Genomic DNA, 14,141 nt, shown 5'->3' on the forward strand with positions numbered 1-14,141 from the left:
AGGCAAGCTGACCAAACATATTGCAAGAGAGCATGTCACCGTACTCTGGGTAATGGGCTAAAACGTGTTTGCTTATGTTGAGGTATATTAAGCCTAATCTTATTCGTTGTCCGGTAAAATTGCACCAAAGGGCGGAGACCAAAACAGTGAACTCTACCTATAGCGTGGCCTGCCTCTGCTTATAGTTTTATTTACTTTTCCTGGCGGGAAGTCCTAAGGACCAGACAGTCAAAGAAGCTTAAACAGGTTGACAAACACAGACAGTCTGAAGAGCTTTAAAAACACATTCCCCTCTCAATATAATCTTTGTGAAGCAACGGTTTCTCTTATGTGGTACGAAGAAGAGAGCATGCTTACAATTAAATATTTATGTATTAAATATTTAATGTTGCATATGAGACAAAATAGTCAAACAAGAACCTGAAAATAGAGAATTTCATGGCTACACATCTAGGTTTGTTTTTACAGGTGCACCTCCTGTTCTATGGAGCAACGTCCCAGATTTTGCAATAACTTGACAAATGATAATATGAATTTTATCAGTGTTAATAACTAATTATTCAATATCAGATATTCTCTTGTCTATATAGAAACCTTGGTTTTTCATGTCTACGCCAGTCTCTGAGACACAGCATGGTTTTACAGTGAACTGCATATCTACTCACTTACATTTATATAAATGCATATGGGGTTTGAGGCAGGTATTTTTACTGAAGGAAAAAAGTGCAGCTAGACTCAAAGGTAGTTAAGTGATTTTTGTGCTGACAGCAGGTTGATTTGTAACAAGAAAGAATACATTTATCATTTTAAAAGAATATAAGTTACAGTTAGTGCCAGCAGACACCGGTGCTTATTTAGTATTTTTTTAATTTGTTGAATATAAGTAAATCATTCAAATAAAGCCTATCATTTTTGTGCCTTTTCTTGTTTGGGGAGACTGAAAAAGAGGGTAATCATGGGTCTTAACATTCAAAGAAAGCTGATTTGACATGTCTTCACAGGGGCAGATCTGACTGCTAATTACAGCTTGCACAGGCCGAGGGCGGGGCTTCTGCAACCGGACGTTTTTTCACTGATGCGAGTGGCAGATACGGTATAAATACCCACATCATGGCACAGAGCAGCAGCAGCTCCTCTGGCAGCTTCTGAAACTAAGGATATAAAGTACCAGTGGGGACAGCCAGCCCAACCCTGAGTTTTTGGGAGCTCAAGCATGCTGGTACGTCTGACCCCCGTTTGCCGCGTTCTCGTGTTTTTTTAGCAGGTCCTGGGTGATGCTCCCTTGAGCCTGCCCGGCACCGGGCCTCGATTTATCGGTCTGTCTGGCAGAACCAGGTCGGTGGTAGCCGGGTGGCCGGGGGGTTGTGGCTGCCTTTCTGCAAAGGGGCTGTATAACAAGGGCTGTGGGAGAGCTCGTTTTGAGGTGGGATGGGTGAGCATGGCAAGAAAGACATGGGGAGCCAGGATGGTAGTAGGTGTTCTGACACAGCATGTAAAACCCATCACTTTCCAGTTCAGGCTTTTGAATCTTTCCAAGCATTTTTGTGTCAGCACTTCTCTAGTGTCTCTCAGACTTTTTTAGCTTTGCTTTTTTATTTTGTCACCGGTGGTATCAAGCTGCAGAGCGTGGCTGACGATCGAGAGCAGACTAATGCGGCCCTGTTTTCTCTTGCAGATTTAGCTCCAGAAGATGGAACTGCGAGTAACAAGCGTTCTTCTTCTCCTCGCCGCCTTGGCCGTGGTTCACGGAGAGCGATATTACGTGAAAAAAGCTGTTAAGGCACCCCAGTACCAGCCTTACTCCGTGAAGAGCCATGGTAAGAACATGTTTTACATTTATTATTACTACATTATTGGCATTTAGAAGACGCTCTTATCCAGAGCGACTTATTTCGGTTACAGTTTTTTTTTTTACAATGTTATCCATTTATATAGCTGGATATTTACTGAGGCAATTGTGGGTTAAGTATCTTGTCCACGGGTACAGCAGTAGTGCCCCAGGAGGCAATCAAACCGGAAACCTTTTGGTTACGAGTCCTGGTCCTTAAGTACTGTGCTACATTGCCACCTTGTTTTATATTTACATTTGCATTTATTTGGCAGGTGCTTTTATCCAAAGCGACTTACAAGTGAGGCAGAGTACAGCACAAACAAAAAGCCATATAAGAAGTACTGCATGACCAGGATACAATAGCTGGCCAGACAAGGTTCAAGCTAGCTGGTAGAGATACGAGTGCATTAAATCATTGGATTTTATTTATTTTATTTTTTTTTAAGGAAACAAACTTTAAGAAATAAGAAGCTGTTTTAGGTGGTAGTCTGATCAGGTCAGTGCAGAAGAGCTGTGTCTTCAGATGTTTCTTGACTTTGGAAGCTGAAGTCTGAAGTTTTAGTGCTTTCTCCTTACATTGGTGCTGGTGCTGTCACTAATGTTAATGTTACTCTTCAAACCTTGCACTTGTGGGGGAATTGCAGGCATTATCAGCTGTATTTTAGGATTTATGTCTTACCAGAGGTTTGATAGCTTGACTTCAGCTTCCAAAGATGCTGGCTGCGTAGAGTGAGAGAGCGCAGGAGTTTGCAAGCAGGGCTCTCTGAGATGCAAGTGCCTCCTGTGAAATGATTGGCTCTGGGCAGCTAGGGGTTCGTCCAATGGGTTGCAGGCTCCTGCCAGACAATTTGCATATTTCATTAGCCTCAGTTTTTCAAGGCACCGGCCTCCTGACAGTTTCACTATTTCATTCTTGCTTTGAGCAATCAGAGATTTCTCTCAACAGCCAACAGCTGACTTTTTCCAAGCTCCACAGTCTTTCAGAACTACTGCTAGGCTGGTGGTAAACCTGTGTGCTGATGTTAGTGATCGCATGCACTACCAGACACAATTTTCACAGTAGTGGTCAGATTTTTCCTTTCGTTCAGTCCAACAGAAAGCAGAGTATCTCCATATTAAGTTAATCACAAGTTCAGTGTTTTGTTTCATTGCACAGTTGGCTATTCATCCAGTGTTATTGCTACTATGTCTTCATTTTACATGCATTTTTTCACAACTCAGATACAACTACAACTAAAAACAAATGACTTTTTCATCCACAAATTCTTAAATTATAATCTGATCCACATTCACTTTATCTTAAAGAAGCCAACAGTTGTTCCCTTGAAGATGCTAAGTGTGCCTTATTTAACACAATTGATCGTAGGTTTGGTTTCATATCCAGGTGTTAATTTGCTTGTATCATCTATTACTGTGACTTGTAACATCTATTGCTGTGAACCACATTTCATACATGTCAGGCTTTCTTCTGAAAAGGTATGCCTTGTTGCACTTCAGTGGACCAGAAAAAAGTAAATTATGTGGACTTCTGTCCACAATCTTATTTTATTGTATGAAAAGCCCAAGGGAACTTATTATATTATAGGTTAAAATGATTGTATATGAAAATTAAACAAAATGAAAAGAAAGATAAAGGCATAATTTGTGATATTAAATTTCAAATCATTAGATAAGTGACTGAATACAGTATATGTGTCTACCAATAGTTGCATAGATATATACAGATGATGACAGACAGTCAAATAGTTAATGTTTTTATAATGTCAGGATTCATATTGATTGTTCTGTTTTGTCAAGTATGGTTAAGTTTCTTAGGCTAGACTTTCACAAACAGTATTTCTATGTATATTTCTATGTATTTCTATGAATATTTTTGAGGCTGTGCTTTCTAGTCCCCATGAGATCTTTCACTATTTCCTAGCATCAGCGCAGTACAATTTAATTAAACTATTTCAAGTAGTTGCAATGTAGTTGTATTTACCTGATTGTATCTAAATTAGAAATTTAATTCCAGCAAATACCTATTTTAGTGTTAAATCTTGGAAAGAAAGGTTTTATAATTTAGTTAACCTTACTGGGAGTTATTTTTAAGCTCTCTGAATTGCTTTCAGTTTGTTTAATGCTTCTAATCTGTCTCCAAACACACCGAAAAGTGGTTTGTTTGGGTGTGCCTCGTGAAAGTGCGGTAACATCTGTTTTGATTTATCAAACTGAGGCTCCACAGGCGACCTATGGGAAAGACCCTGTTTACTTGCCGGGGTACACAGCCCATGAAACCCTCATGACGCATCAAAACAAAACCAAAGGCTTCTAATTCCAGCTTCCCTTTTCCATAAATATTTTTTTTTTAGCGAGAGCTGTGTTTAAAGGGATGTGTTGCACAATCTGTGGCTCGGACAACGTGCTCCCAGCCAGGGTGCAGTTGCTCCAAATAGCTGGCACTTTAAAAGCCGCTTATTAAGCGGTGCGAGCGGTTAGTGCTTCTAGAGCTTGTTTTTTGGGAAGCGTTTTTAATGGGAGTCTCACTGTGCGACAGGTCTGCCCCCGTCAGAATCTGATAGGCAGACCATCATAGAGTCTGCTTTCTAACATCTCTATCCTGCTGTCTGTTCAACAGCACACCCCTGGCATTGCAGGTCTAAAAAGGTATGCGGCATTGCAATCTAAAAAGCCATGTGGTAAAGACTTTTTAGGAGCTGTTTGGGTGAAAGGGCTGGGTGCTTGCCAGATAATATTTGCCTGGCCGTGCATTTTGCTCATTCAGCGGCGCAGTACCGCAGAGCGGCATCCAGAGCACAGCTGGGGGAGTTCAACTCCAGGCTATGCCCTAACTGCCTGCTGTTAGAGGCAGCACCTCTCAGATGAGGATTTTCCTTTGGCTGCAAAATCTCTCACTGCACCTTGGATCCATTCCCTTGGATCACACTTATTTGTGCATTTAGAACAACAGGTGTTGTTGTGCATCTGCCACTACTGGTCCTCAAAATTTATCAACTTTTTTGTCATTGTTATTATCATTACCATTTTATCAGTTTTTATTTAATTTAGCTGATTTTTCCCTTATTTACAGCAACTTGCATTGGAAAATGTAGAGAATAACAGCAATTCAAATACACAGAACAAGCTACCATAACACAAAATTTTTAAACATGTTACAAGATACACTTCCCCATTAATACAGCAATTGAAAAAAAATACATACTTGTTTCTTTTCTTGAGAAATATTTTGATTACAAGCACAGACTTATGTTGATTAGAACATTTTTGAGGAGTAACACAAGTATCAGGTGAGAACTTATCCATTACAATGAATACACTACTGAGTACTGGAATCAGAAGCACAACTCTCATGTGAAATACATGCATACAGTATTCACTGATTTATCCTGATTGCTAGTCATGCAGTGTAAAACAACAATATTCCGCTGTGTTGATTGAGCTTATAGATTTTTACCTAAAATTGGTGAAGGGAGGAAAAGCATTTAGGGAATGCTTGGGAGTCTGCCATGTTGTTTGCAAACAGTCCCATTCTTGTTCTTGTTTATCTGGCTGCTGTCACAATCAGATAAGTTTTTCTACTGCTCTAATTCATGCACATTAAGAATGAATTGACCTCATGCAATTGTATTCCCAGACTTCTCACGTCATCTTTGCCCCACATTTGCTTTACATGGAATGGTTAAATTCTCAAGGCAGAAAACATTCTGAAACAGTTGTTTGTCTGATTAGTAGTTTTGGTAATATTGACCATGCTTAAAGAGATTTTTCTTTAATTACACAAAGTACAGATGTGCTAACCATCAGGTATGCAATACAGAAAAGCAGCATCTGGTAGCTAGCTAAAAAAAACACCATACTAACCACCTTCGCTTTTACAACAACATGATTAACATACATTAACACTATGTTTTTTTCTCATATAGACCAATAACACAATAAGTTACCTTTTTTTAATGATCAAATCTGCTTGCCAGCTAGCTAACATTTTAGTACATATTTAGCTTTCTGGCAGATACTTCTTCTGTTTGTTGTAACAGCAAGCTACCTATAGAACTTGGTAGTCGTATTCAGGGTATGTGTTTCTAATACCCTCTTTTTCCATTAGATACACCTGCGTATATGTCTTTAAAGGCAAAAATGGCAAATGGCAAAATAAATAAGGATACAGCTAGCCAGGTGCATTTCTGTAGGTTTACCAGTTTTGTAGGAGTTGACCACGCAGGTATTTGAAGCTATTCATTAATTTTTTGACTTGCTAAATGCCTACTGCTACATTCTCATCCTATGCTACATTCTCATAATGCTTCCGTAAGATTGTTGCAGTGTTGCAAAACAGCACCATCTTCACATTTAGGCCTCATGTAAAAGCATGGATGTAATTTAACAATGCATGGAAAACTGTAGGGTTAAAATTAGTTCAAATAATGAACTTTGTTGTACTGATACACAGGTTCAGCTCTGAACACTAATCCTAATTTGAAATTTCTCCACTGAATAAATGTCTGTGATTTACCATATGGAGTCGCCCAATCACAGCATTTTCCTAGCTTTTCTGGTATTTTTGAAATTTTGCCAGTCAAAGCAGCTCCATTCACTGAGACCCAGCTCCAGTGCTTTGCCAGAGGTTACCATCCCCTGTTCTGGCTGCAACTCCAACTTCTTTGTTTAGTTTGGTGACGACCATGCTTGTTCAAAATAACTTTAAACTTTTAAGCTTTTAACTGTAGGAAACTTATTCTGTTTGCAACATGCACTTATGTACCAGTTTCTGATATGGAGTTACCACATAAAAATAGTTATTCGATAGTATGCGGTTAATATTCAACATTCAAGTCAAACATTCATTTTGTACGTTTTGATTCACACCGTTCCAGTTACCAGTGGACGTTGCAAGACATAAGGGCAGTTATTAACTCCAGAGAGCCTTTTAGTTTTGGATTTTGAATACAGGCACACTGTTGCCATGTCCTGCTTTCACTGTATCTTTCAAATTTGATAGTAATAGCGTTAGCACATGCCACCATTACTTCAATGCTGTTCTGTTTGGAAACCATGTCACATTGGAACCATGTCACATTAGAATTCATGTCACATTGCTAATCACCACAAAATAAAATTTGTCCAGTTCTCATTACTGTTTTTGGTTATAAAATTTATAGCACATTATTATTATTATTAAACAAGTTTATGAAAATCCAGCTTGTGATATTTAAAATGTTAGCTAGGAGCCACACAGAGAAGTGAGGCAAAGTTTTTACTAACATCTATGTTTGTCTCCAGTAGTGCAGGTGGCTGGAGAGCCAGGTGCCCCAGGTGAGCCAGGAATGCCTGGACCCCCTGGCCCCCCTGGCCCCCCTGGCAAAGGCGGTGATGGACCCCCAGGAGCCCAGGGACCTCCCGGACCACAAGGATCACCTGGCCACTCTATACCTGGCAAGCCAGGAACTCCAGGTGGACCAGGTAAAGCTGGTGAAAGAGGTCCACAAGGCCCAAGAGGAGAACCTGGTGCAACTGGACCTCAAGGTCCCAGGGGAATGCCTGGTGCTGCTGGCAGCCCTGGACCTGCAGGCCTCGCTGCTACTGGTAAACCTGGTCCATCAGGTCTGCCCGGATCAATGGGGCCCAGAGGCGAGCCTGGTCTGAAGGGACATCCAGGTGTTCCTGGTCTGCCAGGCCCAAAAGGAGACAGGGGATACGGCATACCTGGTGCTCCAGGTGAAACAGGTGCCATGGGACCAATGGGTCCTCCTGGGGCCCCCGGTCAACCTGGTGTTGGGAAACCAGGCAAAGCAGGGATCCCTGGGGAGCCTGGGAAGTCAGGTACCCCAGGTCGTGATGGGGCTTCCGGACCCATGGGAATGCCTGGGCCAAAAGGCCACACTGGTGCCCCTGGAGTTGGAATACCCGGAAAGCCAGGTGAGAATGGCGCTCCAGGTATGCCCGGCGCTGTAGGACCAAAGGGTCCCCCAGGAGCCACTGGTGCACCTGGAATTCCCGGCAGTCCTGGTTATGGAAAATCAGGTACACCTGGACAGAAGGGTGAGAGGGGAGTGGTTGGTAGTCCAGGTACTACAGGTCAGAAGGGAGAGCCAGGACCCACTGGGTTTACTGGGGCACCAGGTGCCACTGGACCTATGGGCCCAGCTGGCCCTCAGGGTGCAAGAGGCTTCCCAGGAGAAGCAGGACTGCCCGGATCCAAAGGTGACACTGGGCCAGTAGGACCACAAGGAGCAAAGGGAGTTAAGGGTGATCAGGGAGCGCAAGGTTTTGAGGGAAAGCCAGGTTATTCAGGTCCAACGGGCCCTGCTGGTCCAAGGGGAGCCACCGGACCTCAGGGTAGCAAAGGTGACACTGGTTACACAGGTGCGCCAGGTATCCCAGGGCCAACGGGACCTGCGGGAGCAAAGGGTATTCCAGGACGACCTGGAGAGCAAGGACCAGCAGGAGACACTGGAGCACCAGGGCCAAGAGGACCAGTTGGGCCTTCAGGTCCTGCAGGTGCACCAGGCCTTAAAGGCCACCAAGGTCTTCCTGGGCCTCCTGGCCCTGCAGGATTGACCGCTAAGGGCGTCTCTGGTCCTCAGGGTGCCCCTGGAATTCCTGGGCCCAGAGGAGATGACGGTAAGCCCGGACCTGCTGGACCTCCAGGCCCACCTGGTCCTCCCGGCGAGATTGTTTTTGAGGCCCCCAAGAAGGGAGCTGAGATCGAGCTTGTCAAGGCACCTATGTCCGCCTTCACTGCAGTACTGACCAAGGCTTACCCTCCATCCGGAGAGCCCATTCAATTTGACCAGATCGTGTACAATGCAGAGCAGCACTATGACCCTTCCACCGGAATCTTCACCTGCCAAGTGCCAGGAGTCTACTACTTCTCCTACAGCATGCATGTCAATGGGGCCAACGCCTTGGTGGCGCTGTATAAGAATGGCGAGCCAGTGGTTTTCACTTACGATGAGTACAACAAGGGCTTCCTGGATCAGATGTCCGGCAGTGCTGTGCTACAGCTGAACGAGGAGGACACGGTCTTTGTGCAGATCCCAGACGATGAAGCCAACGGCATTTTTGCTGCCGACAATGTCCACTGCTCCTTCTCTGGCTTCCTCATCGCCTCAACGTGATACGTCACTTCAAAATCTCCAACACAACATCCAAGCCCACAAGCCATTTCTCCAAAGAGCAACCTCCCTGTTTTAGTACCCCATAACCAGACAGGTTAGTGTTTGGAGGAAATGAAAAAAAAGAAACAAAAACAAAAAAAAAGAAAAACATCTGACAGCAATAACTTGACTTGTTAGTTTTGTTTGTTATTTGGCGGTATCTTATGGAAAACAAAAGCAACAGGTGTCTGTAAGAAGGAAATTATTTGTATTGAACATTTTATCAGGAAAAGGGTTATAGTTTACAAGGTACCAAAGTTTCAAAATTTCTTATGTGGTTGCAAACAGCAAGTCAAATTCATGAAGTTTTTTTATGATTAAACTTTTTTTCTGATAATTGCTTGTTTTGTTTTTACCGCTTAGAGCGGGTGATTCTTATTTTTGTGTGTTTGTCTGTTTGAAAATGGTGCTGTTGGTAACATAACCAATACTCATACTGAATAATCAGTGAAAAGATCATGATTACTTTTTGTACACAATGTTGTGTCTGACGTCCTTGAAAATGATGAAATAGCAAGAAGATGAAATTAGGTTACCAGAGGCGAAAATTGTACAAGACAATAAATGGCATTCAAATTTAGTACTGTATGTCAACAACATTGTTATATCCCTTAAGATGCATTATGTTATGTATAACATACTGACCTAAATAAAGACTATTGTCTTGGTTCCAAACATTTGTCTGTTTTTACTCTATTAAATGTATTATTCAAGGAATTAATGTAGAGAATACCTTTAATCGATATATTATAGAAGATCCCACCATTTGGGATCACACTCTCTGGCAGTAATCCCTGCACCTTGGCTCTCATCTGATAGCTGGACGAGACTATCCAGACTGCTGTTTACTGCTGTAACTGAACAGTATACTTTGCCATACATGTTTGTTTCAAGAAGCGTATGCAGATGTCAGAAGGAATGCCTGGTATAAAGGCAGGTAAAAAGTGCAAGTGATTAAAAATCAATCTGACATCTGCATCACCTCACACAAAATAATGACATACCTCTACATGCATCAAAATAAAAATAACTAAGAATCTCCACTGTCAAAGAGCTGCATCTGTTCTCAAAACAAATGAATAGTAACATATAGTAGTCCACTGGGATGGCAATTGTTCTTTCCACAGATTCCTATGTAATTAAATGGATTAATACATTGCATAAATGTATACATTTTATAAAATATGGATTTACTGCACAGTACTACCTCATACAAGACTTAAAGAACTTCAAACAAAAAATGGTTTCCAGCTGCACCAATTAAAACAGCCCTGCAGACTCATCATGCTTTTAACAATGCCACAGTTGCTAGTCAATAAATTACACCAGTGACACAAGAAATGCAAAATAACCATGCAAAAATAACAAAAAAATCACATTTAATAATCACATTTTCACTGTGGTGAACTACCGATCGTGCGTATTCCTCTGTAAGCACTTTTTCCCCAAGCTTCACACAGGCCTAACATGGACATTATTAGGCTGCTCATCTGACACTACACTTCCAGTGTAATGAGGGGGAACATAAGCAAAACAGGTACAGCAACCGATCCAAACTGTCATAACCTGAGCAGACCATGTGTCACCCACCCTCACAATGACCCCATGTAAGCAGTATAACCAATTTTGAAGAAAGACCTTCTTGGTGTCCTGGTTTCTTCATTGCTCTTATCCTTGGCAGGGCAGAGTATTCAACAATGGGCCAATACTGCATACATCACTTCTGATGGGAGTTAACTAGCTTTAATGCATCTCTTCATGGTAGTCCAGTACTGCAGTTTATGTTAAAATTTATTTACCTTTGTTTCACCTGTAAAATTGACATTGAAAACATATAGCAAGAGTTCAAAAGAAGCAAGTGCCTTTGCACATCATAATACATTTCTGAAATCTCAGAACATTATTCACATTATCTTACCCAGAGCGACTTACATTGGTTACAGCTTTTTACAATGTTATCCATTTATACAGCTGGGTATTTACTGAGGCAATCTTCATCTCGAGCTCAAGGTCACGACTGTAGTCACAGAGCAAACATTGAAACAGATGGAACTGTGAGTGTAACTGAGGAGGTGGTTGAGGCTGGGACATGGCTATTACAGCCACTGACTCGCCAGTGAACGTATTTTTGTTATACATTACATTATTCTGCCATACCCTATATTTTGCTTAAAGTGATGTCACTGAAGGGTACACTGAATTAATCCAATAAGATTTTCCGTGATGTGGTCACTACCCGTACCAGTGCTCAATCCAAACACTGTCCTACAGTTAAGGAAAATGTCCTCATGATAATCTTGATAAAAATACAGTTCTTGCCACTATGACCAACTACCAGGTGGTCCAGAACATTTCCTCCAAAAAAAGAATGATCTGCTGCCACCCTACAATTTCTACAACTTGCTTTATGACATCATACTTAAGTGCTGGAAATATTAATCACAGTCTTACATTTGAGACTATGCAGATGAAACTAATATACATGACTTCAGTGTGTCCTCCTAGTTCAAAGCCAACTTTTAAAGAAACTACAGCACTAAATTAATACAAACTCTTAGTGTACTTGGAATGCTTTGATCATAAGGCATCTGCTCTGCAAACTAAATCAAATTATCATTACAGCTGTCATCATAACTGCAGGGCCACAACAGCAAATATAACCATTTCAACAAATTTTAATTCTCAATTTGCATGTGAGAGCATATCATGTAGCATATTAACACTCAGATGATAGTTTTCAGAAGATTGCCTTTGGCTCATCAGAGTAAAAAAAATGATAGAGAGGTACTACTGGCTAGCAAGCTACTGCAGGACAAAGCAAATATCTGTTTCAAGCAATGCTTCCATTCAAAGTAAGTTCACATTTAAGTTAGTACTAAACATTTTGAAAGAAATGCATTTCCACCTTAAGTCATCAGAACTGTGTCTCCTTGATTGTTATGCAGCTAATTAGTTATCCATGCTAAATTGCTTAAATGCTAAACACTAACTAGTCTGCTCCACTGAAAATGTTTCAGATTGTTGTGGGAACTGAGTAAACTGAGAACATACTTTGGGTCAGACAGAAGTCACTGCCGCTGTCTGGCAGAGGTGAGAGGTCACCGCTGGCGGTGGTGCATTCACATGCAGGAGGCACTTCACCACACTCACCCCGTCCTCTCCCAATGATGAATGGAGTTGCGCTTATGAGATGTTAACGAGGGGATGTCTGCTTCCAAAGTGGAGCTGAACCTGGTTAGCTCCACATTGTCACTACCTGATCTCCCTGACCTGCTTGCATTGCACTGCTACAGTGGGTGCAAGAAATGAAAACATGGTACCCTACATTTTCTCTGAGAAAACACAGCTGCTGCATCTAGCTGGCTGGTTAGCTACTTAGCTAGTTAGCTGAGGTAACATGGCTGGTAAACATTATCTAAACAGCAGTAAACTCTTTAACTGGCATGTTGTTAACTTTAGCAAGGCTATATTTGCCAGCAAATTATTTTTCATTTCAGATAATCATTAACAATTTTATATCATCTGTAGTAAATAAAGATGTATTGCGTAAACAGGGAATTTATTGCAATGCAGGCAGTTTAGGAAAATCAGCCAAATCAGGTTAAACATCAACATGTCTGCAGATCAACAAGGGTGGGAAATCTAACTTCACAGTTGTACATTGTTGGAAACTGCACAAGGTGCCTCAGTTTCTTTGAGCACAGGATACTCTGGCTGTATGTGAATCCAAGAATCCCTTCATTCACAAAAGTTTGATTTTTTCTATGTTATAAGTGTAACTGGGAGTGGCCTCTATCACCACATATCATTATGACAATGTTCTGTGGTTGCTAAGATTAATGTGCCCACAACATTATAAATGATTGCCTTGTGTCCCCACATGAGGTTGTTTGTTTCATGACTACGATCAATGTTATTATGGGGACAATAAGAATCTGTGTTTTGTTTCTAAAATGGATCGATGTTATGAACGGGGAAGAGGGCATGGGAGTTATTTCTAACATATTTCTAAAATCAGAAAACAGAACAGTTAATGGACTATTTTTCAGGTATTTGTTGAGACAACCAGGACGCTAGGCTTAAAACCAGGATGTTTGGTCACAATAACTATGGATCGAATAGCTGAACACCAGCTTCATACTGTTATAAAACTAGCCTGCCAGGCATGCACATTCCAGATTGTACTTGCTAAAACCTAATCAGTGAAATGGAGCACAATGTAAATGCATGCCTTCCCTGTTGGGTTTGTGTTCCACTAATCCTAAAACATTCACTCATGTCATACATCGAACAGATGTTGCTTGATTCCTGATCTTGGAATCAATGCAGACTTTTGTATTTTGGTGTTTATGGTAGGTGCTGTTCCACAATTGTCCACTTTATATGCACTCACATATACACATTGCCTATTTATACAACAGTGTGGCACTGTGGAATACCCTGGAAAACATAGCGGTCAACATCAAAATGTCAGTGATGGTGAAATGCAATGTTACAGTATGAATAAAAACTCAGTGGTGTAATTGTAGCAAAACAGATATGAACACTTGCTGGGCACGGAGTGGATTATTTCTATGGTGAAAAACCACAACAACTGGGTTTCCAGACCCCAAATGACTGAAAAGTGCCTGAGGCTTTCCCTGACATACTGAGAAGAAAAACAAAGCTAAAACAGTACTGCTTTGAAACCATGCAAGTTTAGAACTTTAAACATTCCAGAAATTGCTCCCTTGCCAGACACTTCAAAACTTTTTGTCATGCAGTCCGTGTACTGCATATATAAAGGTCATGACAAATTCATGCTGTAGTTGTTTTTATTCATTTACATTTACATTACATTCATTCATTTGGCAGATGCCAGATTGCTTTTCATAAAGGAAGCCTGTCTGTTCTGGGAGTAAATATCTATATATCGCTGATTAAAGAAAGAGTGCTTCAGCTCCACTGAAACTCATTCTCTGCAACTGAACATGGCAGGCCAGGCAGATGCTCTGGAGTTTTCCTGCAGAAGAAAATATGATAAGAACCAAAGAAACTGAAGAAACTACAGTAATTGTTAATGGCAACCTGTTAATCTCTTCATTTAAAATTAGTTTCATTGTTAGACCATATAAAGCTGGCCGGAATTGTACAAGGAGAGGTACACAGGCTCA

At 41.3% G+C, this 14,141-nt stretch overlaps 1 protein-coding gene across 2 annotated transcripts; it reads left to right on the forward strand.

Moving 5' to 3' along the window:
- Positions 1-1,141: 1,141 nt before the first annotated feature.
- Positions 1,142-9,620, forward strand: col10a1a (collagen, type X, alpha 1a). 2 transcript variants are annotated; one of them, XM_036542266.1, is made up of 3 exons: positions 1,142-1,219; positions 1,676-1,817; positions 7,112-9,620. In XM_036542266.1, exons 2-3 carry the CDS (start codon positions 1,691-1,693, stop codon positions 8,947-8,949), a joined length of 1,965 nt encoding a protein of 654 aa, XP_036398159.1. In that variant the 5' UTR covers positions 1,142-1,219; positions 1,676-1,690; the 3' UTR covers positions 8,950-9,620. The 2 variants fall into 2 exon arrangements, with proteins under 2 accessions (XP_036398159.1, XP_036398160.1); XM_036542267.1 differs by having other exon boundaries at positions 7,115-9,620.
- The last annotated feature ends 4,521 nt before the right edge of the window (positions 9,621-14,141 follow it).

This window comes from Megalops cyprinoides, chromosome 12 (assembly GCF_013368585.1).
Source record: "Megalops cyprinoides isolate fMegCyp1 chromosome 12, fMegCyp1.pri, whole genome shotgun sequence".
Classification (NCBI taxonomy): domain Eukaryota; kingdom Metazoa; phylum Chordata; class Actinopteri; order Elopiformes; family Megalopidae; genus Megalops; species Megalops cyprinoides.